Consider the following 22,859-nt stretch of genomic DNA (forward strand, 5'->3'; position numbering starts at 1 on the left):
TTGACCCTCCATTCCAGAGATACACCAATATATATATTTTTTAATTTATTTTGTTGCGCATTGTACCAATTCCTGACTTGTGCTCCAAGAGGACATTTAAAAGACTTTTCTCCTGGAGGTGGGAAGTCCTCACCCCTCTATGATGTTGCCCAATTACCTCTCGACAGCATCTGAACTGGTCGAACAGCGGGATCTCATGAGATCTCCCTGTTCTTGTGAGATCACACTGTCCTGTCTGTCCTGCGTGCACGTTCGAGAGGAGATCACACTGTTCGACCAGTTTTGGATGCTGCCGAGCAGTGATAGGGCAGCATCATGGAGGGTTGAGGACTACCCACCTCCAGAAGCTGCCGAGCGGGGATTGGGCAGCATCATAGAGGGGTGAGCACTTCCCGCCTCCAGAAGCTACCGATCGGTGATTGGGCAGCATCATAGAGGGATGAGGATTACCCGCCTTCCAAATGCCCTTTTGCATCCACAAGCCACATATATTGGCAGTGACGACAAGACAATGTTTTTTTTTTTTCCTTTTTTTCTTGCGGTCACCCGAAAATTGTGACGTAGACTAAATTCAATCGCAATTTTTTTTCTCGATATTCCGAGAAAAAACAGAGAACATATTCACACTGCTTTGCAATGCAATTTTGTTTAAACTCTTTAAAAGCTGTGTGTTTTTATGATTACCCACCAAAAAAAAACAAAAAAAAAAAAACTTCGTTAACTTCCTCCGTTTTTGTAAACGCGTCATGTGAACACATCCTGATGAAGAGCAAAATGTGGAAAAGGGCCTTAGGACAGATTCACACACCCTTGTTTCGCTGTCTCCTTATGAGGCTATTGGGTTCGGGTCAGGAGACCCACGGCTGGCCCGTGCTTCGAGGTCTGTCTTTTGGCCTAGATGAATGGATGACCCAATTCACATTGTATACATGTTCCTTCAAATAAATTTAAAAAAAAATCTAGAAGAAAAAAAAAAATAAGTTTTCCAATGTAGTTCATTTTTTTTTTCTCAAACCCCCCCCCACCCCCCCCAATTTTTTTTTTAATTTAAGGGTATTCTCATGAGTTTTTGATGACGCTGCTCTAAAGACCGCATAAAAAAAAAAACAATTAAAAGTATAGTCTACACTTCATAAAAGGTGATTGTCTGAGTGTATAAACAATTGACATTTTTGACATTTTAAAAGAGCCTTCTTTTGTTTACACTTCGTTGCCTTGGAAACCGACAACCGCTGCTCGACATTAAAAAAAATGTGCAGTGCTAAGAAGCTCTTTTCTATTAAGCTTGTAAACACTGATTTGAAGCTGGACAGGTTTGCTGGAACACACAACTCCTAATCCCAGCCATTTTCAACGCCGTGCTTACAAGCTACACAGCAGCAGTGGTCGGTTTCCTGGGCAACAAATTTGGAACCTAAAGTGTGTGAATAGAACAGCAGAACCTCCTAGCCATCTATCCCAGCAGGAAGTCCCAGGACCCCTGTTCACGCTGTGCCATGCATACCACCAGTCAGCTCTATTTCTGTCTCGATCTCCCTAAGGAAATGCTGCCAATATTTTACAAGTGGAAACAACTGACGTTAACCTTGAAAAAAAAAAATGTCGTTTTCATTGCTTTGGAAGACGCCAAATCCTCTATCCGGAATGTTTTTTTTTTTTTTTTTTTTTTTCCCTTTTTCTCAATGCAACTTTTTTTTATTTTATCTTTTTTTGACTCATTGTGCTGCCACTTCAGAACTCTCTGCGCTTTGTTTCCTTCCATTTCTGGGTAGTCCTTGAAAGTTTGGGGTAATTTTCCCTCTGGAAGACCCATGGCCTAGAATGTAAAGCCAGCTTTCTGACACTAGGTACTACAATGCAACCCAAAATCAGATTTCATGATGTTTTGCACACAGTCAAGGCACCCAGTGCCAGAGGCAGCAAAACAGCCCCAAAACATCATTGAACCTCCACCATATTTGACAGTAGGTAGTGTGTCATTCTCTTTGTAAGCCTCATTCCGTTTTCAGTAAACAGTTGAATGATAGAGCGTTTTTGGTAAAGAACATATCCACAAGACGCTTTCCCAGAAGGAAATTGGCTTACTCATGTACATTTTGACAAACTTCGGTCTAGCTTTTCTATGTTTGTATAATCAGTGGGGTCCTCCTGGTTCTTCTGCCATAGCGTTTCATTTCATTCACATGTCAATGGATAGTTAGCGCAGATACTGATGCCACCTGAGGCTGTTGGATACCTTGAATTTCTTTGGAACTTGATTGGGGCTGCATATCCATCATCCGGACTATCCTGCATCGCAACCTTTCATCAATATTTCTCTGCCGCCCAGTCCACTTCCAGGGAGATTAGCTACAGTGCCATGGGTTGTGAACTTCTTGATTATGTTGCACACCGTGGAAAGAGGAACATCAAGATCTCTGGAAATGGACTTCTAACCTAGAGTGTTGATATTTTTCAACAATTTTGATTAAGTCCACAAAGTTCTCATTTGCTCTTTGTTTCCTATGCTTAGTCACACATTTCATGGAGTCAAATTACAAGAAGCAATTGGATGAAACTTAAAGGATGGAGATTCAGATTAGACATTAGGAAAAACTTTGACAGTGAGGGCAGTCAGAGTGGAACAGTTGACCACGGGAGGTGGTGAGCTCTCCATCAATGGAAATCTTCAACTGGAAACTGGGTAAACATACTGTATAGCTGGAATGATTTAGGAATGCCTGCACTCGCAGGGGATTAGACTCCATGGCCCTTGAGGTCCCTTCCAACTCTACCATTTTATGATTGTAACTTCTCCCCTTTTTAACTGGTTTCTGGTGTGATTGTTATATTGCCCACACATGTTACTTGCCGTAGGTGAGTTTGAATGAGCATTACGTGCTTGAAACAAAGTTGTTTTCCCACAATTTTGGAAAGGCGCCAACAATTTTGTCTGGCCCATTTTTAGGGTTTTGTGTGAAATTTAATTTTTCATCTCAAGCAAAAGGAAAAAAAAGCAGACATCTTAATGAGGCCTAGTTTTGGTTTTAAAGGGAACTTGAAGTTCTCTTGCTGCCCAAGACTAGTCTGTTGTTGTCCCCAGTTAGTTTTGCCGTGGTACAGGTCTTTTCTGTGAACGTGCATAGGGAACGACCTGAAAGTCAAAAGGATCAGGGTGGGGAGAAACCACCATGGACCACATTGGACATGTCCTCCACTGCACGTAATCCGACATTTTCAAAGCATCTTTTCTTTGCAATGTCGTGGTGTTTCTGAGTAAATTATACCTAGCAGCGATTGCACAGTCTGTTACTTGTGGCCTATGGTTTGTGCAGATTGAACCTAATGACAGATTCCCTATAAAGTCCGTTTTAGCTGAACTCTCAGCATTCATTGCTTGCAGCCGAGAGGAGACCTGATTCTTGTGGAGACACGTCTTCTCTGTGCAGATTACGTAGGGACTAAAACTCTTAGCAACGACTTGTCATTATTTGTAGGGAGGTGCCATCTGCACGCAGTGTTAATTCTGGCCTGGGGAATGTTCTGCCATCATTAATAAACACAATGGCCACCTTCTGAACTATGCCAGTGACTGAGTGATGATGACGTCGGCATGTAGTCATACTGTGCTGCGTATACCGGAGCCTCCCTGCGTCGTGAGGTGCATCCGTCCAGTAAAATCACGCACCTGTCGCCTGCTTGTCGGAGGATTGTACTAGATTCGACCTTGACAGGTACCATTTTCTCTCCGTATTCAGTTTACCTCACCTCTCAGTGGTTCTAATGTTTGGGCTGATCTGGGTGCACATATCTTATATACCTTGCTGTTGGTTAGCTGGGTCATAGATATTGTCCCAACCGGATGACTTGGTTTATATGTCTTATTAGGCCGGTACCACATGGTCTGTGCTCTGATCAGAATGACCCGACCACTGGGCCTCCTGACCTGAGGACATGGCTCCATAGGACTTAAACGAGTCAGTTGGGTCAGATCAGGGGAAACTGGGTCTGGCTGTGTAATGAGCCGTACCTGGTCGGTGAAGTTGGTTTTATAGCGAGTTGTCCCCTGCTCAGAACATCCCGCTATATATGGAGAGCCGCTATCGAGCAGTGGCGTGGGTGCTCCATCTGGTACCTGGATGCTCATTCACCTGAAACTGCACCGTATAATGGTACCACTCACTGGCGGACACAGACAAGAACAGTATATGGGCCCTTTGCAGGCCAGTAGCTGATCATAATGCACAATTGGAGGTGGAAATGGGCCCCTTTACCGTCTTTGTCCCATGTACAGCTGCACTGGTTGCACCAATGATGTATCTGCCTCTGGTACCCCTGCACATCTGGTCAGTTATTGGTTGTTAGTCGCACATCCATGTTTGCAGTTTGTGTGAAGGTGATCAATCTTGTGACCGTCCATTCCCTTTTGCCTTTGTTCACATGTTGCCTCTCTTTAGTGAAATTGTAGCGTTGTGCTGTGATTTTGGAAATTTATGGTGCAACGTGGCAGCGACCCATGCACGCCGCCTTAGCCGGAAGCACAGTCATTGCTAATAAAAGGTTTTCTGCTTTTCACTAACAGGATCCAGTTCTTTTTCCGATGCCTGCGCCATATAAATAGTCTCCTAATGGTCCCGGATGTATTGTCCATTACTTTCCGGAGGTGCCTGGCAGCCGGGGAGATTACACGTGAAGCGGTGCACAATCTCCAGCCGGAGCCGGGCTGTGATAAACCTCTTGTAGTACCAGCTGGCCGATATTATGTCACCGAGGCTGATGAGGCTTTTATCAATGACCGCTCCTGTCTCGTGTGTCAGATCACCGCACTGATTGGATAATTTCTGTTTCCGTCTCTAGTAAATTCTGTGTGTGCCGTGCATAATCTGAGCCTAATCTGAATCTCATTTACTAAATCCTGCGTTACATCACGCTGACTCGCTGCCACCGCCGCCATATGTTTCCTGGCGGTGTGCTGCAGCTCGTTACGTCGTCTTGCGGAGCACGGAGAAGCGCCTTACTTGTCTGTGACTAACATGACAGCAAAAAATAAAAATAACATTTTCGCAATTCGCATTAATTGCTTAAAAATGTCTTTGTCACTATTACCGATGCTAGCAGCAGGTTAATGAGCCACATTACGCCACCTTTCCTTTAGTTTGCCCAAGTTTCACCGCTTATTGGCTCCCAGGACCCAGTCAGGCCAGGAGGCAGTGATTGTGCTCAGCACATAACCACCACCATCATCACTGCTGACTTTTCAATCCTTACAGCGTGCACACCACACACTGTCAGGATTCTGACAGCACTCTGCTTTGCTCAATCACTAAGTATCAGATATGTTTCTATGTAATGTGCAAATTTATAAAAGTAGATAGTTAAAGGGCAATGTAGTATATGAGCACACGATGTGTTTCATAGTGATTGTAATGTATACACAAGCTATTAGACGGCTGTAAGGCCAGCATATTTTATCGCTTCTTCCTTTTTGTCAAAACCTATATTAATAGGGTCTCCAGAGTATGCATATAGCAGCCAGGCAGGCTTCAGATCGCTATGCTCCGCAAGCTTAGAAAGAGGGGGATCTGAAATCTGATGTTAAGGGCAATAGGACCCCACTTCTTCTGATGCAGCTTTTATTCACAAGTCCCATATGTTATACCGTATGTCCTGATGGTGCCTGAACACTTTCCACAGCTACCAGATGACCTCTGTCATACACGCGCATGCTTGGCTCAGGTATTTTATCAGTTGGGGGTAAGGAATAAGCCACCGCCAAATTGTACTTGGCAGTAGTTCATCTCCCTGTGGAACAAAGGATTGGACACGCTAATATCGGACATGAATGGCCCTTTTTTTTTTCTTTCCCTTGTGCTGACACCTGCCTTGTGAGCAGTGTCAGTGGACTAAATACACGGAGTTCCAAAATTAAAAACTTTGACAAAGTCGCTGGCCAACCTAGTCACAGACGCCACAGAGCCCTCCATACAGAATAATAGACCCTACATAGTCATCCATTCAGTATAATGTGCCCCACCTAGTCCTCCATACAGTATAATGTGCCCCACCTAGTCCTCTATACAGAACAATGTGCCCCACCTAGTCCTCCATACACAATAATGGGCCCCACATAGCCCTCCATACACAATAATGGGCCCCACATAGCCCTCCATACACAATAATGGGCCCCACATAGCCCTCCATACACAATAATGAGCCCCACATAGCCCTCCATACACAATAATGGGCCCCACATAGCCCTCCATACACAATAATGGGCCCCACATAGCCCTCCATACACAATAATGGGCCCCACATAGCCCTCCATACACAATAATGGGCTCCACATAGCCCTCCATACACAATAATGGGCCTCACATAGCCCTCCATACACAATAATGGGCCTCACATAGCCCTCCATACACAATAATGGGCCTCACATAGCCCTCCATACACAATAATGGGCCTCACATAGCCCTCCATACACAATAATGGGCCCCACAGAGCCCATCTTACACAATAATGGGCCCCATATAGCCCTCCATACACAATAATGGGCCCCACATAGCCCTCCATACACAATAATGGGCCCCACATAGCCCTCCTTACACAATGGGCCGCACAGAGCCCATCTTACACAATAATGGGCCCCATATAGCCCATCCTACACAATAATGGGCCCCACAGAACCCTCCATACACAATATTGGGCCCCACAGAGCCCTCCATACACAATAATGGGCCCCACAGAGCCCTCCATACACAATAATGGGCCCCACAGAGCCCTCCATACACAATAATGGGCCCCACAGAGCCCTCCATACACAATAATGGGCCCCACAGAGCCCTCCATATAGTATTATGGGCCCCAGATTAAAAATAAACCCCTCTCCTCCTTTCCCCGCTGCTCTGGTGAGCGCTCTGAAGCTCAGTGGGCGTGAAATGGTGACGTCCTCGCTCCCGCTGCACTGAGACGTCCGATGCAGAATGTTGGGTGAGGGAGCAGACGGATTCCATCATTGCTATCAATTATATCAGTATCCAGGATACTACTACAGTCGATAGAGCGATGTCGGGCCTGGGCGGGTGTGTGGAGGTGCTGATGCCCGACATCGGGGGCCAAATATAGCGAGCCTGCTAACCAATCTCTATGGTCTGTGCTGACCCCCGATGCTTGCTATGATATGGATTGGGTGGAGGACACGTATGATAATTGTGCACTAATTGCTGGAAAGCTGTAACGTTGGAATCAATATTTGGTTCTTCATTTGTCAGGAGGAGCCGCTGCTTTTCCCTCCACCTCCCTCCAATTCCTTGCAGATGAGAGGTCACCTTGGACCTCCTGATGCACGCTGCTGTCCTTGTCTATGACGCCGTCACATCCTATTTATACATCAGTCACTCTTCTATGTTTCCTCTGTTATATTGCCTATATCCTTTCCTATTTCCTACATCCTGGTTAAAGGGAATGACTTTCCTCCACTTATCCACCCTGTCACTCAGCTCTATATATCATGACCATCATGGTTTTCGGTAAATTGACCGATACTGAGAACTACAACCTGTTACATTCATGAGCATGATGCATGCCAGGTACCTCCTACTATTCATCTGCGATTACTCATGCAATCCAAGCTGGAATTTTGCCCATTGTGACCAAAAAACGGTCCACCATTACACCTTTTTAATCTTTTCTGCAATTCTTAGTGCAAAAAGTTGCGTATGCTTACAAAATGTTATAAAATTTGCTCAAAAGTAAAAGACAAAATTGTAATAATGAATCGGGCCTTAGATGTAAAAACATAATAAGGCTGATTTCAGACGTCCGTGTTTAATCAGGTACCAGTCACACGCATGGTTATGGTCATATGTTTTTGCATACGTGTGACACGTACCGGGTAAAACACGTGTCTCTGTAATGAAAAGATGTTCTATATTTACCTGTATCCAGCGATGCTGTCTCCGGCTCTGCTGCCTCCCGCTCCTGACCCCTGCTCATTATTTTCATTGATTATTCACTGCCTGAGGATCTGGAAGCCGGAGCATCGCGGGCACAGGCTGGGTACAGCACCTCCGAGGACAGCACCGCCAGGGACATCGCCAGGGACAGAGCCGGTGACAGATAAGTATATAGCAGTTTGTGCAGTGACATGCAGGGGGTCATTTGAGTTCCCAATGAACTCTCATGAACCCCTGGAAGTCACCATCGTGACACTCGCTGTAACGCAGGTGTCGCAGGGATGTCATCAGGAGGTCATCAGAGTTCATCAGAGTTCATTGGGAAATCCGATGACCTCCTGGACGTCCCTGCACACACACTGCTGGCAGGATTCTCACCTGTCACTAGCGATGTCCCCAGTGATGCTGACCTCGGCGGTGCTGTCTCCTGCGCTGTCACCGCAATGCCCCTGCTCTCAGCTGTTCACTGCGGTGAATAATCAATGAAAATAATGAGCGGGGGTCAGGAGCCGGAGACAGCAGAGCCGGAGACCGCATCGCTGGATACAGGTAAATCTAGAACATCTTTTTATTTAAAAACCCGTGTTTTCTCCGGTCCGTGTCACACTGATGTAACAAGGATCACATCAGCGTGCGGTCCGTGTGACATCCGTGCTGCTGGAGAAAAAACGGGCATGTCTCCATGTGAAATAGCGGGGCCACACGGTCTGTGTGAAAACACGGCCGTGTGAGAGCGCACAATAGGGTAACATGGGTACGTGTGACATCCGTGTTAAAAAAACGGATGTCACACGTATCTAAAACACAGACGTCTGAAACCAGCCTAAAGCTGAGCAGAGTTACAGCAACCTGTTTTCTTCAATGTAAGGTTTATTTTCTATTTTTCTGTTATTTTTATATGTCTACATTGATGCTTGCTTCATAAAAGCTTGTTGTTTTTCTCCAGTTTTTCTTCCATCCTGCTGGGAACCACAAAGTGAGGAGGGATGCCCACTGAAAGTGGAAGCTGGGCAGCTGCGCGGCAAACCAAGCAGAAGCGCAAGTCCAACAGTCTAACACTGAAGAGGACAAATAGCTCGGAGCAGGAGCGGCCCAGTCTGCATCGGGACATGCTGGAGGGTCAGGTGAGCGTCTTACCATCGCAAGAGGGCGAATATAAAAACTATTGTTACATTTGAATTAATTACAGGCTCAAAATTGTGTTTTTTGTACGGTAAAGAATAATTGTGTTATGGAAACGGTGAAGGATACATGAATTTTATGAGTTTTTGGGAATTGTGAATGTTGACTCACCTTCTGTTTTAAGGGATTTTGTTATTTTTGCTTTTTGTCATTTAGGACTGTTTCCTGCTGCAATAAGATCTGCGCAGCCGCCCCAGTTACAGGGATAATCGGACTTTTTCAGTAACCATTGTTACTGCTGTTGCTGTGCTGGGTTTCTGCAGTTGCTCCCATTACAGGGGTAATCAGACTTTTTCTGTGACTATTGTTACTGCTGTTGCTGCGCATCCGTGCAAGTTACAGGGGTAATTGGACTTCTTCAGTGACAGTTGTTATTGCTGGGTCTGTGCATCCGTCCAAGTTACAGGGATAGTTGGACTTTTTCAGTGACCATTCTTACTGCTGTTGCTGTGCTGGGTCTGTGCAACTGCCCCCGTTGCAGGGGTAATTGGACTTCTTCAGTGACAATTGTTACTGCTGGGTCTGCGCAGCTGCCGCAGTTAAAGGGGTAATCAGACTTTTTCAGTGACCATTGTTACTGCTGTGCTGGGTTTCTGCAGTTGCTCCCATTACAGGGGTAATAAGACCTTTTTCTGTGACTATTGTTACTGCTAATGCTGGGTCTGCGCAGCTGCCCCAGTTACAGGGGTAATTGGAGTTTTTTTAATGACTGTTTTGTTGCTGTGCTGGATCTGTGCATACGTCCACGTTACATTATAAAACTGACTTTTTCTGTGACCATTGTTTCTGCTGGTGCTGTGCTGGGTCTGCGCAGCCGTCCCAACCGGGATTCTCGGCAGATAACCATTTGTATAATGGCATAAAGTAAATAAAAAACAAAAACAACCATTCTTTTCTCTCTGATCCCAAAGCGGTCTCACTTCAGTAAGGATATCCTCAGAGACTTGTAACCGCTGCAGCCAATCTTTGGTTTTCACTGGTCACCTGTGATTATTTTTTTCATTTGAACCCTTCCTTAACCTTTTGTAAAAAATAAATTAAAAATTTTCTTTCTGAAAAATTCCTTTAGCTCTATATAGGGGGTTAAGAGCTTTTTTTTTATTTTTTTCAGCTCAGAATTTTGATTAAAAGAACAATAATGGTTCTCAAAAGTGGACATCCTTTTTAGAGAATCTCTTACCAGGTTTTTGCTGCCCAATTCAAAGAGCAGAATGAAGTAGTTGTAGACACCCAGATTCCACTTTTGTCCCTTACTGGGCTTCTCACTATAGTTTTGATAAATTACTGCTTTATCTGCTACAGCTGTGTTAGTCTTCTCAGTGATGAGCTTCTGCTATATCATCATCAATATTAATGAGCTCTGACTATCCTTACCCCCACCACTGATTGGCAGCTTTCAGCCTATGCACAGTGTACACAAAAAGCTGACAGTCAGCAGTAAGAGCGGCGTTGGACAAAGCCAGTTAAGAGGAGTAGCAGATCTGCAGCAGATAAACCGGTGCCTTTATCAAAACCACAGCAAGGAGCCCAGTAAGTGACACATCGCTGGAATCGAGGTCTCTGTCTATAGTTTATGCTGCTCTCAGAAGAAGTAGTATGGCCCTTTCATTCCAGGGTTTAGTCTCATCGCTTACATTTTTATATACCTTTTCAATCTTGCATGTAATCTTTAAAATGGAAATGTTAAAACACCACTTAGCACTTCATGAGTGGACACTGACAGGTCTCTTGTGCAGGATATGTCTGAACCCCCACTCCATAAACTTATATCCACAATCATGCACACTCCGGAACATTAACATTCCCATTGCGCACGCACGCACACACGCACACACACCCCTGTGCTTTATTCGCCCTCTCTGGGTCTCCTCCACACCCCTCGATGTCTGCTATTGTCTGCAGCGCTGACATCACATCACCAGTGCTGCAGCCAATCTCTGAACTCAACGGCTCTGCCATAGTAGACGGCACAAGCTATTTAAGCTCTGATGGGCTGCAGCACTGTCGATGTGATGGAGACACAGCGCTGGACCTGGGGAGAGTGAGTAAAGCAAAATTTGTTCTTTAACTAAGAGCTGTGGATGGAAGCAGAACCTTTCTGAAAGCGTAAAATGCAGTACATTATACAGTCATTATTCCATTCTGCCTGTATGTACATAGTCCTCTCATGCTTACAAACCTATATAAGATCCACACCTAGACCTTATCTGTTCATAGGCTCCGGATATATACTAGTTAGGACTGACAGAAACTTATCCTCTTCATTGCCCTTTTCCTTTTTCTGCTTGGATGTGATATGCGCAATAATTTAATCAACTTGGATTTCCCAGATGTGACCGCGGTGATCAAAGACCTGAACTTCCCAACGTGACAGCTGTTCCTTCTCACTATATTTGCTGCTCTTTTTAATTTTCCTCCTGCAGTGTATGGAGATCTCTTACAGTAAGCCTGCAATCAATTCTCCTTAACCTCCTCGCCTGGAGTAATTTATATACATGTAATCTTTAACCTCTTTGTTGACCGCTCATCCCGCAGCTTGGAGTCGCCATAAGTAGCTCTAAGCGAGGAGAAAGATCTGGAGCTAAAGCAGCGGTTTCCTTGACTTTCACTAAATGATTTTACTGGAATTTTATTTTGGGGTTTTCCTTTATTAGAAATGCTACCACACACATACTGTATTTGTACAGCAACACCCTTCACCTTTCCATCTCGGCCCCTGCTCTGTTTCTGCCTCCCCACTGTCTTTCTCAGTGTCCCTCTGCGCTTGCTCTCGGCGCCTTCCCCTTTTTTGGCACCCTACCCCTCGCCCTCTTTTGGCGCCCTCCCCTTGCCCTCTTTCAGCGTCCTGCCCTCTCTCGGCGCCCTCCCCTCGCCCTCTCTCGGCGCCCTCCCCTCGCCCTCTCTCGGCGCCTTGCCCTCGCCCTCTCTCGGCGCCCTCCCCTCGCCCTCTCTCGGCGCCCTCCCCTCGCCCTCTCTCGGCGCCCTCCCCTCGCCCTCTCTCGGCGCCCTCCCCTCGCCCTCTCTCGGCGCCCTCCCCTCGCCCTCTCTCGGCGCCCTCCCCTCGCCCTCTCTCGGCGCCCTCCCCTCGCCCTCTCTCGGCGCCCTCCCCTCGCCCTCTTTCGGCGCCCTCCCCTCGCCCTCTTTCGGCGCCCTCCCCTCGCCCTCTTTCGGCGCCCTCCCCTCGCCCTCTTTCGGCACCCTCCCCTGCGCCCTCCCGTCACCCGCGTTTCACTTCTATCACCTCTGTGTAGGAATGCTCACTCTGTTGCACTTTCCTTTGAAGTAAAACAGTCTGATTATGGAGCAGACACGTACCTGCTAGACTGGGCTCAGACGTTCTTCTTACCCCCCTTCGATCTGGTGAATTGTGCCCTTTGGTAGTTTTACTCTATATGTTGAGAAATCTGTCCCACACACGGCCGGCTCGGGGCACAGACGCAGTGTGGTCGTCACATTCTTTATTCTAATGGCCATCTAAGTGGAAAGTCTCTTCCTGTGTTGGTGGTAAAAAATAATTTTCCTGGCATCCGTGCGGTGCCCCCTGGACTCCTGTTCTTTCCGACTATAATTAGTGTGTCTTGTTGCTAATTACAGTGCGTGTTTCTTTGCCTGTAGAGAATAGCTGCCTATTGTTATGGCGGATAATAGATTTAAAGAATGTCCATCATTGCACGTGAAAGGTAATATATCACAAGGCCGACTGCTCCCATTATTCCTGACCCCGGCTCTTTATAGTGGAATCTGCACATCGCTGCCCGGCACTAAATATAGAGATGTAGACGAGTAAGAGGGGATCTGACCTTATGCTCCATGTTACAGGACCCGTCACCTGCTGAAAAGGGGACAGTTGCTTTTGATTTTGTTCCCGCTGCTCCCCTGAGTTTGCTGTTTTTTTTCTTAAATCTACCATACGATTCCAGAATTTGGGTCCTTTTTATTTACTGTTACTTCCTATTGTCATTACACAGGGGTAAGAAGGCGCATATCTCTATAACCATATGTCAAATAAAAAAAAATTATATAAAATTGACTACTGAAGCAGGAAAAAAAGGACCAAAAACTACTCTCTAAGGCTATGTGGCCACGCTGCGGAAAATGTGCGGATTTTGCCGTGGATTTCTCGCGGAAAAGCCGCGGATTTTCCAGAAATCTGCAGCACAGCTACTCCCCAGCCATTTCTATGGCATTTGGGAAATGCTGTGCCCACGCTGTGGATTTTTCCCGCAGCGGAAATCGTGCGGATTTTCGTGCGGAAAAATCTGCAGCATGTCAATTATTGTTACGGATTTCTCCGCAGGGTCCCATATACTTACCTGCCTCACCAGAGTCACTTTCTCCGTCTGGTGTACAGGAGCACGGTGAATCCAAGTACAGGAAGGAAGAGGTGGGCGGGGCCTGCACGAGCTCCGGTCATGTGACAGCCGGAGCTAGTTCAGGCCCGCCCACCTTCTCCTGTAGACACTGAGAGAGTGACCCGGCTGCCGGAAAGCGAGGTGCTGCGTGATGGAGGTAAGTATGAACTCCCCCGATCACTGCAGCACTTGTTCTGCATTGAGGATGCAGTGCCGAAGCCATGATACTGTATCCTCAATGCAGAGTGCCCGGACCATATCCGCAGGACATTCCGCAGCATGGAAACAGACAGAAGTTGTGGTGCTGTTTCCTGGGAGCTCCTGCGGAATGTCTTGTGGATATAACCGCAGGACACTGTCCCCGTGGGCACATAGCCTAAGAGTTCAGTGCAAGCCGTGGTCATCTGGACTGGGGGCCGCGTGATTTCCCAGGACTCCGTCCTAGAGATGAGTATATCAATTCATAGCTAATCAGATTTCCTACGCATTTCAGTGATTTTTGGATTTGCCAGAACTTAAATTTTTTTTTAGGCAAAATTATTGCCTACTTTTTAGGGTCAGGAAAGTCTTTAAGAGAGGCAATCATCTCAAAGGGCTAATTAAAGGGAACCTGTCACCAGATTTGGCGATTCTAAGCTGCAGCCACCACCACTGAGCTCTTATATACAGTGTTCTAGAATACTGTATATAAGAGCACAAGCCATGCTGTTAAACCTAAAAAACACTTTTAGAATACTCACCTATGGGGCGGTCTGGTCCGATGGGTGCCTCCTCTCTCTGGGGTCGGGCGCCTCCTCTCTCTGGGGTCGGGCGCCAGCCTCCTTCTTCCCAGCCCAGTGTGGATGACTTATCTGTCATCCACACAGGCAGACATTGTGTTCCTCCGCAGGCGAACTTTGATGTGCCCTGCTGAGATCCGATCAAAGTACTGAAATGCGCAGGCACGAGGAAAGGTTAAGGACCACCCACGCATGCGCACTACAATACTTTGATCTGCCCTGAGTAGGGCAGATCAAAGTGCACCTGCACAGGACCCCAGCGCTGGCTAGTGTGGATTACATAGGACGCGTCATACACACAGGCCTCAGAAGAATAAGGACGGCGATCACCGGAGAGAGGAGGCGCCGGACCATAGAGTAGCGACACCCGTCGGACCAGACTGCCCCTTAGGTGAGTATCATAAGTGTTTTGTTTTTTACGTTCTACAGAGGGGCCTGGCCTCTTGTATACAGCTTTCTCGAATGCTGGATATAAGGGCTTACTGGTGGTAGCCGCACCTTATAGCCGCCAAATCTTGTGACCGGTTCCCTTTACTGTTAGCCCCTATTGTAAACATATCTGTTGTATAGATCTTAGTGGTTTAGTTGCCTAGAAAAAAATAAAAATTGTAGTATTCACATGATGAATCTTATAATGCAACCTTGACATTACCCAGGGCTCAGTGCACCATGACACTCTTTAATTTGCATTCTCAGTACTGTCATATCTTGATTGACAGCGTTGAAGCCAGTGTTGCTGGCACATAGTCCCTTGTTCTGTTCGCCACAGTGACTCTGCAGGAGCCCAGCCGATTTCATTGCTGGCACTTGACGGTAGTACGGTACCGAGTGGCAGCTGCATAGAAGAGTTATATCATGAGAGCGCACACTAAGCACAGCTGGGCTCCTACAGTGTCGGTGTGCGTACTCTTTGTGGGCTCCTGTCTGCAGCTGCCACTTGGTACTGCACTACAAAGAAAAGCCAAATGAGAGTGAACACTGACATTGAGCATAGCTGGATCCTGCGGTGTCAGTGTGCTCTTTGTTGGCTCCTGTCTGCAGCTGCCGCCTGGTACTGTACCGCAGACAGGAGCCAAATGAGTGAACACTGACATAGAGCACCGCTGGATCCTGCGGTGTCATTGCTTAGGTATAGAGCCGCTAATTGCGTATTCTGTTCTCTTCCATGATTAGTACCTAGTAAAAGTGGTCCAGAAAAGGACAAGCAGTGAAACTGCAGCAGGGTCATTGGTGTCCATAGTTCATGGATGTGTGGAGCAGAAGCAACCCTGTCCGGTCCGATCCTGCAGAATAGCTACTGTAACTCCAATTGCTGAAAAACTGCTAGATGTAATAGAAATTTGTCAGGATACCTGTTGCATTGAAGCTATGTGGCCATAAACTGGTCAGATTGGTCATGCTGGCACCAGGAGTCAACACAAAGGAGGCCGTATGATGCTCTTGGTAGGGAACCTTGGATCTGGGCATTTATATGGCCCTATCACATGGCAGCTACCTAAACATTATTAGAGACAATTGCACCTCTCCCCTTCTTGGAAAAGGTCACCATAGCAGCCTGCGCTAGAGCCACGGGGTCCGAACTGGATCATATCATTTCTCAGATTATTTTATTGCCTTCGAAAATGTCTTTTCTTTTTTTTTTTTTTTTTTGTAAGCTGGTTAATGCATTGTCTTCTGGACCGCCTATAGACTATAAACGTTTGGGTGGTCCACACTTTACTTTGCAATGACGATCCTGGAAATGTCAATGCAGAGTTAAGGTACCGTCACACTAATTGACACTCCAGCGATCCCACCAGCGACCTGACCTGGCAGGGATCGCTGGAGCGTCGATACACTTGTTGCTGGTCAGCTGTCACACAGGCAGATCTCACCATCAACCAGTGACCAGCCCCCAGCCAGCAGCGACGCGTGGAAGCGATGCTGCGCTTGGTAGCTAAGGTAAATATCGGGTAACCAAGCACTTGGTTACCCGATATTTACCTTGGTTACCTGCGCACACCGCTTAGCGCTGGCTCCCTGCACTCCTAGCCAGAGTACACATCGGGTTAATAAACAAACCGCTTTGTTTATTTACCCGATTTCTACTCTGGCTACGTGTGCAGGGAGCAGGGAGCCGGCACTGGCAGCCTGAGAGCGGCGGACGCTAGTAACTAAGGTAAATATCGGGTAACCAAGCAAAGGGCTTCTTGGTTACCCGATATTTACCTTGGTTACCAGCGTCCGCAGAAGCCGGCTCCCTGCTCACTGCACATTCAGTTCATCGCTCTTTTGCTGTCACACACAGCGATCTGTGCTTCACAGCGGGACAGCAACAACTAAAAAATGGTCCAGGACATTCAGCAACAACCAGCGACCTCACAGCAGGGGCCAGGTTGTTGCTGGATGTCACACACAGCAACATCACTAGCAACATCGCTGCTACGTCACAAAAGTCGTGCCTCAGCAGCGATGTCGCTAGCGATGCTGCTTAGTGAGACGTGGCCTTAAGCTGCTTGTACACAATCATGCAGCAGGGTGCCGGCTGTCCAAAACAGACTGACTCCCCATGGCGAAGACAGGATTTATTATCACTTCTACATTCCCGATATCTGTATGTACGGGACTGAACTATAGGAAGCACTGACACTGCTTTCACCTCCGATGCCAGCGGTCATGTGAACGCTGAGTGTAGGGAGAAAACAGGAGTTGGTGGATTGTAAGAGACCTAATCAGCTCAACTATGCACACAGGAGGCTGAATTTCCCCTGTAACTGGGATTAATATTAAACCTATTATTAGAGATGGGTGATTAGTAACTATTTCTGTTCGGAATATTCCTAACTAATCCCAAAGTGCTATAGTATTCGTCACAAATAACGAACCTAATGCAAGTCAGAGTACTTGGTGTTCGGTCAGCATTCTCCAAACACGAATAGTTACCATTCACCCATCTCTAATTACTGTTTACAATTCTCCCACCTCACCCACCAAAAGAATCATTTAAGAACTTATGGAGAGCATAGTGTGTGAAATAAATGAAGAAAAAAAAACCCCAAAAAAATAAAAACCCCTATCCCAAAAAAATGGCAATCATAAAATATTTTTAGCACTTTTATTGAAAAGGGGACACTGTTTACGTTTTTTTTCCCCCCATTTTTAGTTATATTTTTCCGTAATATCGGCAAAACAAAAAAAATACACAAAAATCAAGCCCTATCTAGTTAAGAACCAAAAATTGATTAAATTTTTGTGCCGTTAAAAGTGAATGTATGACTAATCCCGAAAAAGTACCTGGGCAAAAAAAAGGCCCGGCCCTGCGTTGGTTTGCTTTTTTTTTTGTTGTTAGGCCATGTGCGCACACTGCGTTTTCTTCCCCTTCAGGTCTTGCTGCAGAATTTCTGCAGCAAAAAGAATGAGCATGTCACTACTTTTCTGCAGGTACCTGTAGTTTTTGCCATACATAATGGTAAAAAAACGCAGGGACTAACCTGCGGAAAAACCATGGCAAAAACGCGGGTGCGGTATTCTGCCAGAGGGTGTGGATTTTTCTTAAGTCCATTTTCTAGATCTAAGATCATTGATTTGTTTTGTGTATTTTGGAAAGGTTAAGAATCGCCAGCGTTTTTTGCGTTGGCGATATAGGAAGGCCACACACACCCTTTTATTCCCAACACACATTTTTCAAAGTTTTGTTGCATTTTTTTTTCCTTTTAATCAATGGGGTTTGTCCTGTTGGGGATATATGTACAGTCCAAAAGTTTGGACACACCTTATCTCTAGAACAGTGTTTCTCAACTCCAGTCCTCAAGACCCACCAACAGATCACGTTTTCTGGTTTTCCTCAATCAGGTTTTCAGGATTTCCTTAATGTTGCACAGGTGATGGAATTATTCCCTGTCTAACATTGAGGAAAACCTGAAAACATGATCTGTTGGTGGGTCCTGAGGACTGGAGTTGAGAAACACTGCTCTAGAACAACTATTAAGAGGAGACTTTGTGCAGCAGGCCTTCATGGTAAAATAGCTGCTAGGAAACCACTGCTAAGGACAGGCAACAAGCAGAAGAGACTTGTTTGGGCTAAAGAACACAAGGAATGGACATTAGACTAGTGGAAATCTGTGTTTTGGTCTGATGAGTCTAAATTTAAGATCTTTGGATCCAATCACCGTGTCTTTGTAGAAAAGGTGAAAGGATGGACTCTACATGGCTGGTTCCCACCGTGAAGCATGGAGGAGGAGGTGTGATGGTGTGGGGGTGCTTTGCTGGTGACACTATTGGGGATTTATTCAAAATTGAAGGCATACAGAACCAGCATACCTACCACAGCATCTTGCAGCAGTGTGCTATTCCATCCGGTTTGCATTTAGTTGGACCATCATTTATTTTTCAACAGGACAATGACCCCAAACACACCTCCAGGCTGTGTAAGGGCTATTTGACTAAGAAGGAGAGTGATGGGGTGCTACGCCAGATGACCTGGCCTCCATAGCCACCAGACCTGAACCCAATCGAGATGGTTTGGGGTGAGCTGGACCGCAGAGTGAAGGCAAAAGGGCCAACAAGTGCTAAGCATCTCTGGGAACTCCTTCAAAACTGTTGGAAAACCATTTCCGGTGACTACCTCTTGAAGCTCATCAAGAGAATGCCAAGAGTGTGCAAAGCAGTAATCAAAGCAAAAGGTGGCTACTTTAAAGAACCTAGAATATAAGACATACTTTCAGTTGTTTCACACTTTTTTAAGTATTTCATTCCACAAGTTTTAATTCATAGTTTTGATGCCTTCACTGTGAATCTACAATTTTTATTCATGAAAATAAAGAAAACTCTCTGAGGAGGTGTGTCCAAACTTTTGGTCTCTACTGTATATGGCATATCTGCTGGGACCTGCAGATGGCGGGTACTGTGCATATACGGCCGTGGCAGCAGTGGGACCTGCATTTATGGCGCTTGCTGTTATTAGCCATGATGAATCTGTAAGTGCGTGTTTCCTGCTGGCATTTTCCGTGATGTGTGAACGCGGCTCTGTGAGGGGGTGTAGCTGGATTCTGATTTTGCACCTGTTGCACCTTTTCATCTATAAATGTAGAGCGAGCTTCTGCCGGTTTCCTAATTTACAATGAGTCACGGACTGTATTTGGATAATTTTAGAAGTGAATGTGGATCATAAAAGCGTCACTTGACCTTTGTAGAACAGGAAAGGCAGCGGCAGGTTTGGCCGGAGCTTGGATCCAGATCCTCGGCTTAGTTCCTCGGCTTTCTCCGGTGCGTTGTGTATGTGGAGGTGATTTGTGAGCTCGGGTTTACACCGCTCTGTGTTTACAGTACGCTCAGGTTTCTGCAATTCTTTTTCCTTTTATGTCCATTTTGGACAGATTTTCGCTGCTATTTGTGTCTGTATCTACTAAAGGTGAAATGAAGCAGCTGCTGAGCGGGGAGCATGGCTCTTTAATGTGATTAGCGTGCCTAGAAATGTTTTTTATTTGATTACTGCCGCACATGGGTTTAATGGCAGATTCTGGACAATTTCTATAAATGCACTGGACTGTATTTTTAGAGCATCTTTCCTTAAGGATCCATAAATAAAGCTTACAAAGGTTGTGTTTGTTTGTTTTTCTTTTGTTTTTTTTATAAAGGGAACCTGTCGGGGGCAATTTGCACCCAGATCCACGAGCAGTTCTGAGTACATATTACTAATCCCTGCCTAAACTGTCCCTGTATACACGAGCATAGATAAAGAGAGCTTTAGAAAAAGTATTTCTAAAGACCTTTTATCTTATTCTAATGAGCAAGGGGACTAGTCTCAAGGGCGTTATTTCCCTCGACTAGTCCTCCCTCTTAGCATGTTAGCATGCCCACAGGGGTGTACTAACATGCTATTCAATGCAGCATCACCAGCGGTGCTGCACGTTCTTTAAGGTTCAAATTAGGTTTTTGTCCAGCACCGTCCAATATATATCTTCAATCCATGAAAAACGTTTTCAGTTTAAAAATTATATTTTTATTGTGCATATTTAAAAAAAAAAAAAAAAAAGGTGGCCTTTAAAAACACATGTCCATCCGTTCTTACACGTTTCGAGCTCCTAGGAGCTTTTACTCAGAGGTGCTGCACGTACCTCTGTTCACAGGTACACATGTCACCGCTGGTGATGCTGCATTGATGCATTCTGCTGCCCCTGTGGGCATACTAACATGCTGAGAGGGCAGACTAGTCGGGGGATAGAACACCCTTGGGACTAGTCCCCTCGCTCATTAGCGTAAGATAAAAGATCTTTAGAAATACTTTTTCTAAAGCTCTCTTTATCTATGCTAGTGTATACAGGGACGGTTAGGCAGGGATTAGCTATGTGCACCCAGAACTGCTCTTGGTTCTGGCTGCATATTGTACCTGACCGGTTCCCTTTAAAGGGAAATAGTGAAGTAGAATCAGAGCTCTAGGAGTCTCTGTCAGCAAAAAATAACTGTTCAGACAAAGCACAGCTGCTCGGTGCATCTTGGGTGGCCAAGTTCAATTCCCCTTCTTCCTACCCGTTTTCCATTTTATTGCAGCCCCCCGCTTCTTTGATAGCAATGGCTTTACAAAAGATAAAGGGGGGGCTTAGGCTACTTTCACACATCCGGTTTGAGCCCTGCGGCTCAATCCGGCTGTGAAAACTATGCAACGGATGCGGTGAAAACACCGCATCCTTTGCATAAGTTTTTACATGCGGCCGGTCCGGTTTTTTCCGGTTGCGGCATGCTACTGAGCATGCGCAGTGGAAAATACCGCATGCGGCGACCGGATGCGTTTTTTCCGCATCGCGCCGCATCCGGCCTCCATAGGGATGCATTGAAAAATGCGCCGCAGCGGCCGGATGCGGCGCGATGCGGTGTTTTTTGCCGGAGCAAAAAACGTTGCAGGGAACGTTCGATCCGGCCACCGCATCGGCTACATCTGCCGCATGCGGCAAAAACCGGACCGAACGCAAGCCCCTGCGGCACAATGCGGCACTAATGTAAGTCAATGCAAAAAAACCCGCAATCGGCGTTACAAAAGCCGGTTGCGGTTTTTCTGCAGAACGCCGTATTGTGCCGCAGAGCAAAAATCCGGATGTGTGAAAGTACCCTTAGATGGAACTCAAGTAGGTGGGAAGGTGCACTGATCTATTTGACATCTCAAGCCTAGCACCTGTGCTTGGTTTGAAAAGTTATTTTTTTGTTTTCAGATTTCCTTTAAATGGAACCGGTCACCAGTTTTTTAGTGTATGAGCTGATACCACCTTCCTTAGCACCTATACTGCATTGTAAGAGGTGGTACATTATACCCTGACCCCCTGTATATCCCCCAAAAAACCTTTTGAATAGCACCAGTTTTGTATGCAAATGCAACCGGTCCATTGGGTGTTATCGCTGTTGCTCCTGTCCCTCCTCTCTGCTGGTAATTGCCGTCCTCCCGCGCTGCCGCTGACGCATGCGCAGTTAGGTTTCAGGCTCTGCTCGGTGCAGAGCAAAGCAAACCGTGAGATTATGTCTGGCTATGTGGATGATACAGGCCATATCATCCACATCAATCACATCGGGAGGACGGTGATTACCATCGGAGAGGCGGGACTGGAGCCGCTGCAATTACTCCTATTGGACCAGATTGGTCACATTTGTATACAGCGCTGGAGTTATTCAAAAGTTTTTTTTTTTTGTTTTTTTTTTCTGGGGATATGCAGGGGGATCAGAGCATAATACACTTTTTAGAATACAGCATAGGTGCTAAGGAAGGTGGTGGGATTAGCTCATACACTGAAAAACTGGTGACAGGCTCCCTTTTAAAGGAAATAGGTCAACAAAAAGTGACTTTTCAAACCAAGCACAGGTGCTTGGTTTGAAATGTCAACTTTGCCAAATAGTTCAGTGCACCTTCCCACCTACTTGTTTTCCATCCATCTAAGCCCCATGTTTTTTTCGTAAAGCAATTGCTGTCAATCAACGAAGAGGAGGGCGGCGATTAAATGGAAAACCGGTAATAGAAGGGACATTAAACTTGGCCACTCCATGATGCACCGAGCAGCAGTGCTTGGTCTGAACAGTCATTTTCTGCTGACAGACTCCTAGAGCTCTGATTCTACACTCACTTAACGCTGCTCCATACTTCTTTTGCAAATAATAATTGGCCACGACGGATACTTGTTGTTGACTGCTGCGTCCAAAAATTGCGCTAAAGACACGGAGTGTGGTAGGGAAGAATAGTGGGATTTCTAGACTGCTGTGCCCAGTAAAAAAAATACAATAGGAGGAAGAGAAAATGAATTGTCCATAATAAACCTTATACAGTAATAATTTATTTTTCTATTTGCATCTGAATATTCACTCTTAAACCCACATGGAAAAGTTCTCCTTTATAATTGCATATAATAGGCGTGCAGTCAGATATTACTCATGATTCATTGGGGAATTAATCCCATTTACTCAGTGCATTAGAGCACCAGCGTGTGATACTGAGCGCCTGCCGGGGGATTCATTTTTATTCTTTTTATGTGTTTACTTTTAATCACTGTTTGTTCTAATCTTGCATGTTGCAGCAATTCTTTAGCTTTGCGTTCTTTAAAAAAAAAAAAAAAAAAAATGCAGTGGGTGAGATAAGTATTGAACACGTCATTTCT

The 22,859-nt window shown here is 45.9% G+C and overlaps 1 protein-coding gene across 3 annotated transcripts in view; it reads left to right on the forward strand.

The window, feature by feature from the left end:
- WDR37 (WD repeat domain 37) overlaps positions 1-22,859 on the forward strand; it is a 223,964-nt gene that overhangs the window by 65,575 nt on the left and 135,530 nt on the right. For all 3 annotated transcript variants that reach the window (XM_075316757.1, XM_075316759.1, XM_075316758.1), the window contains one exon: positions 8,881-9,058. In XM_075316757.1, the coding sequence (XP_075172872.1) occupies positions 8,921-9,058 (138 nt within the window). In that variant the 5' untranslated portion in view covers positions 8,881-8,920. The remainder of the gene's footprint in view (positions 1-8,880; positions 9,059-22,859) is intronic.

Source organism: Anomaloglossus baeobatrachus, chromosome 6, assembly GCF_048569485.1.
Source record: "Anomaloglossus baeobatrachus isolate aAnoBae1 chromosome 6, aAnoBae1.hap1, whole genome shotgun sequence".
Lineage (NCBI taxonomy): Eukaryota > Metazoa > Chordata > Amphibia > Anura > Aromobatidae > Anomaloglossus > Anomaloglossus baeobatrachus.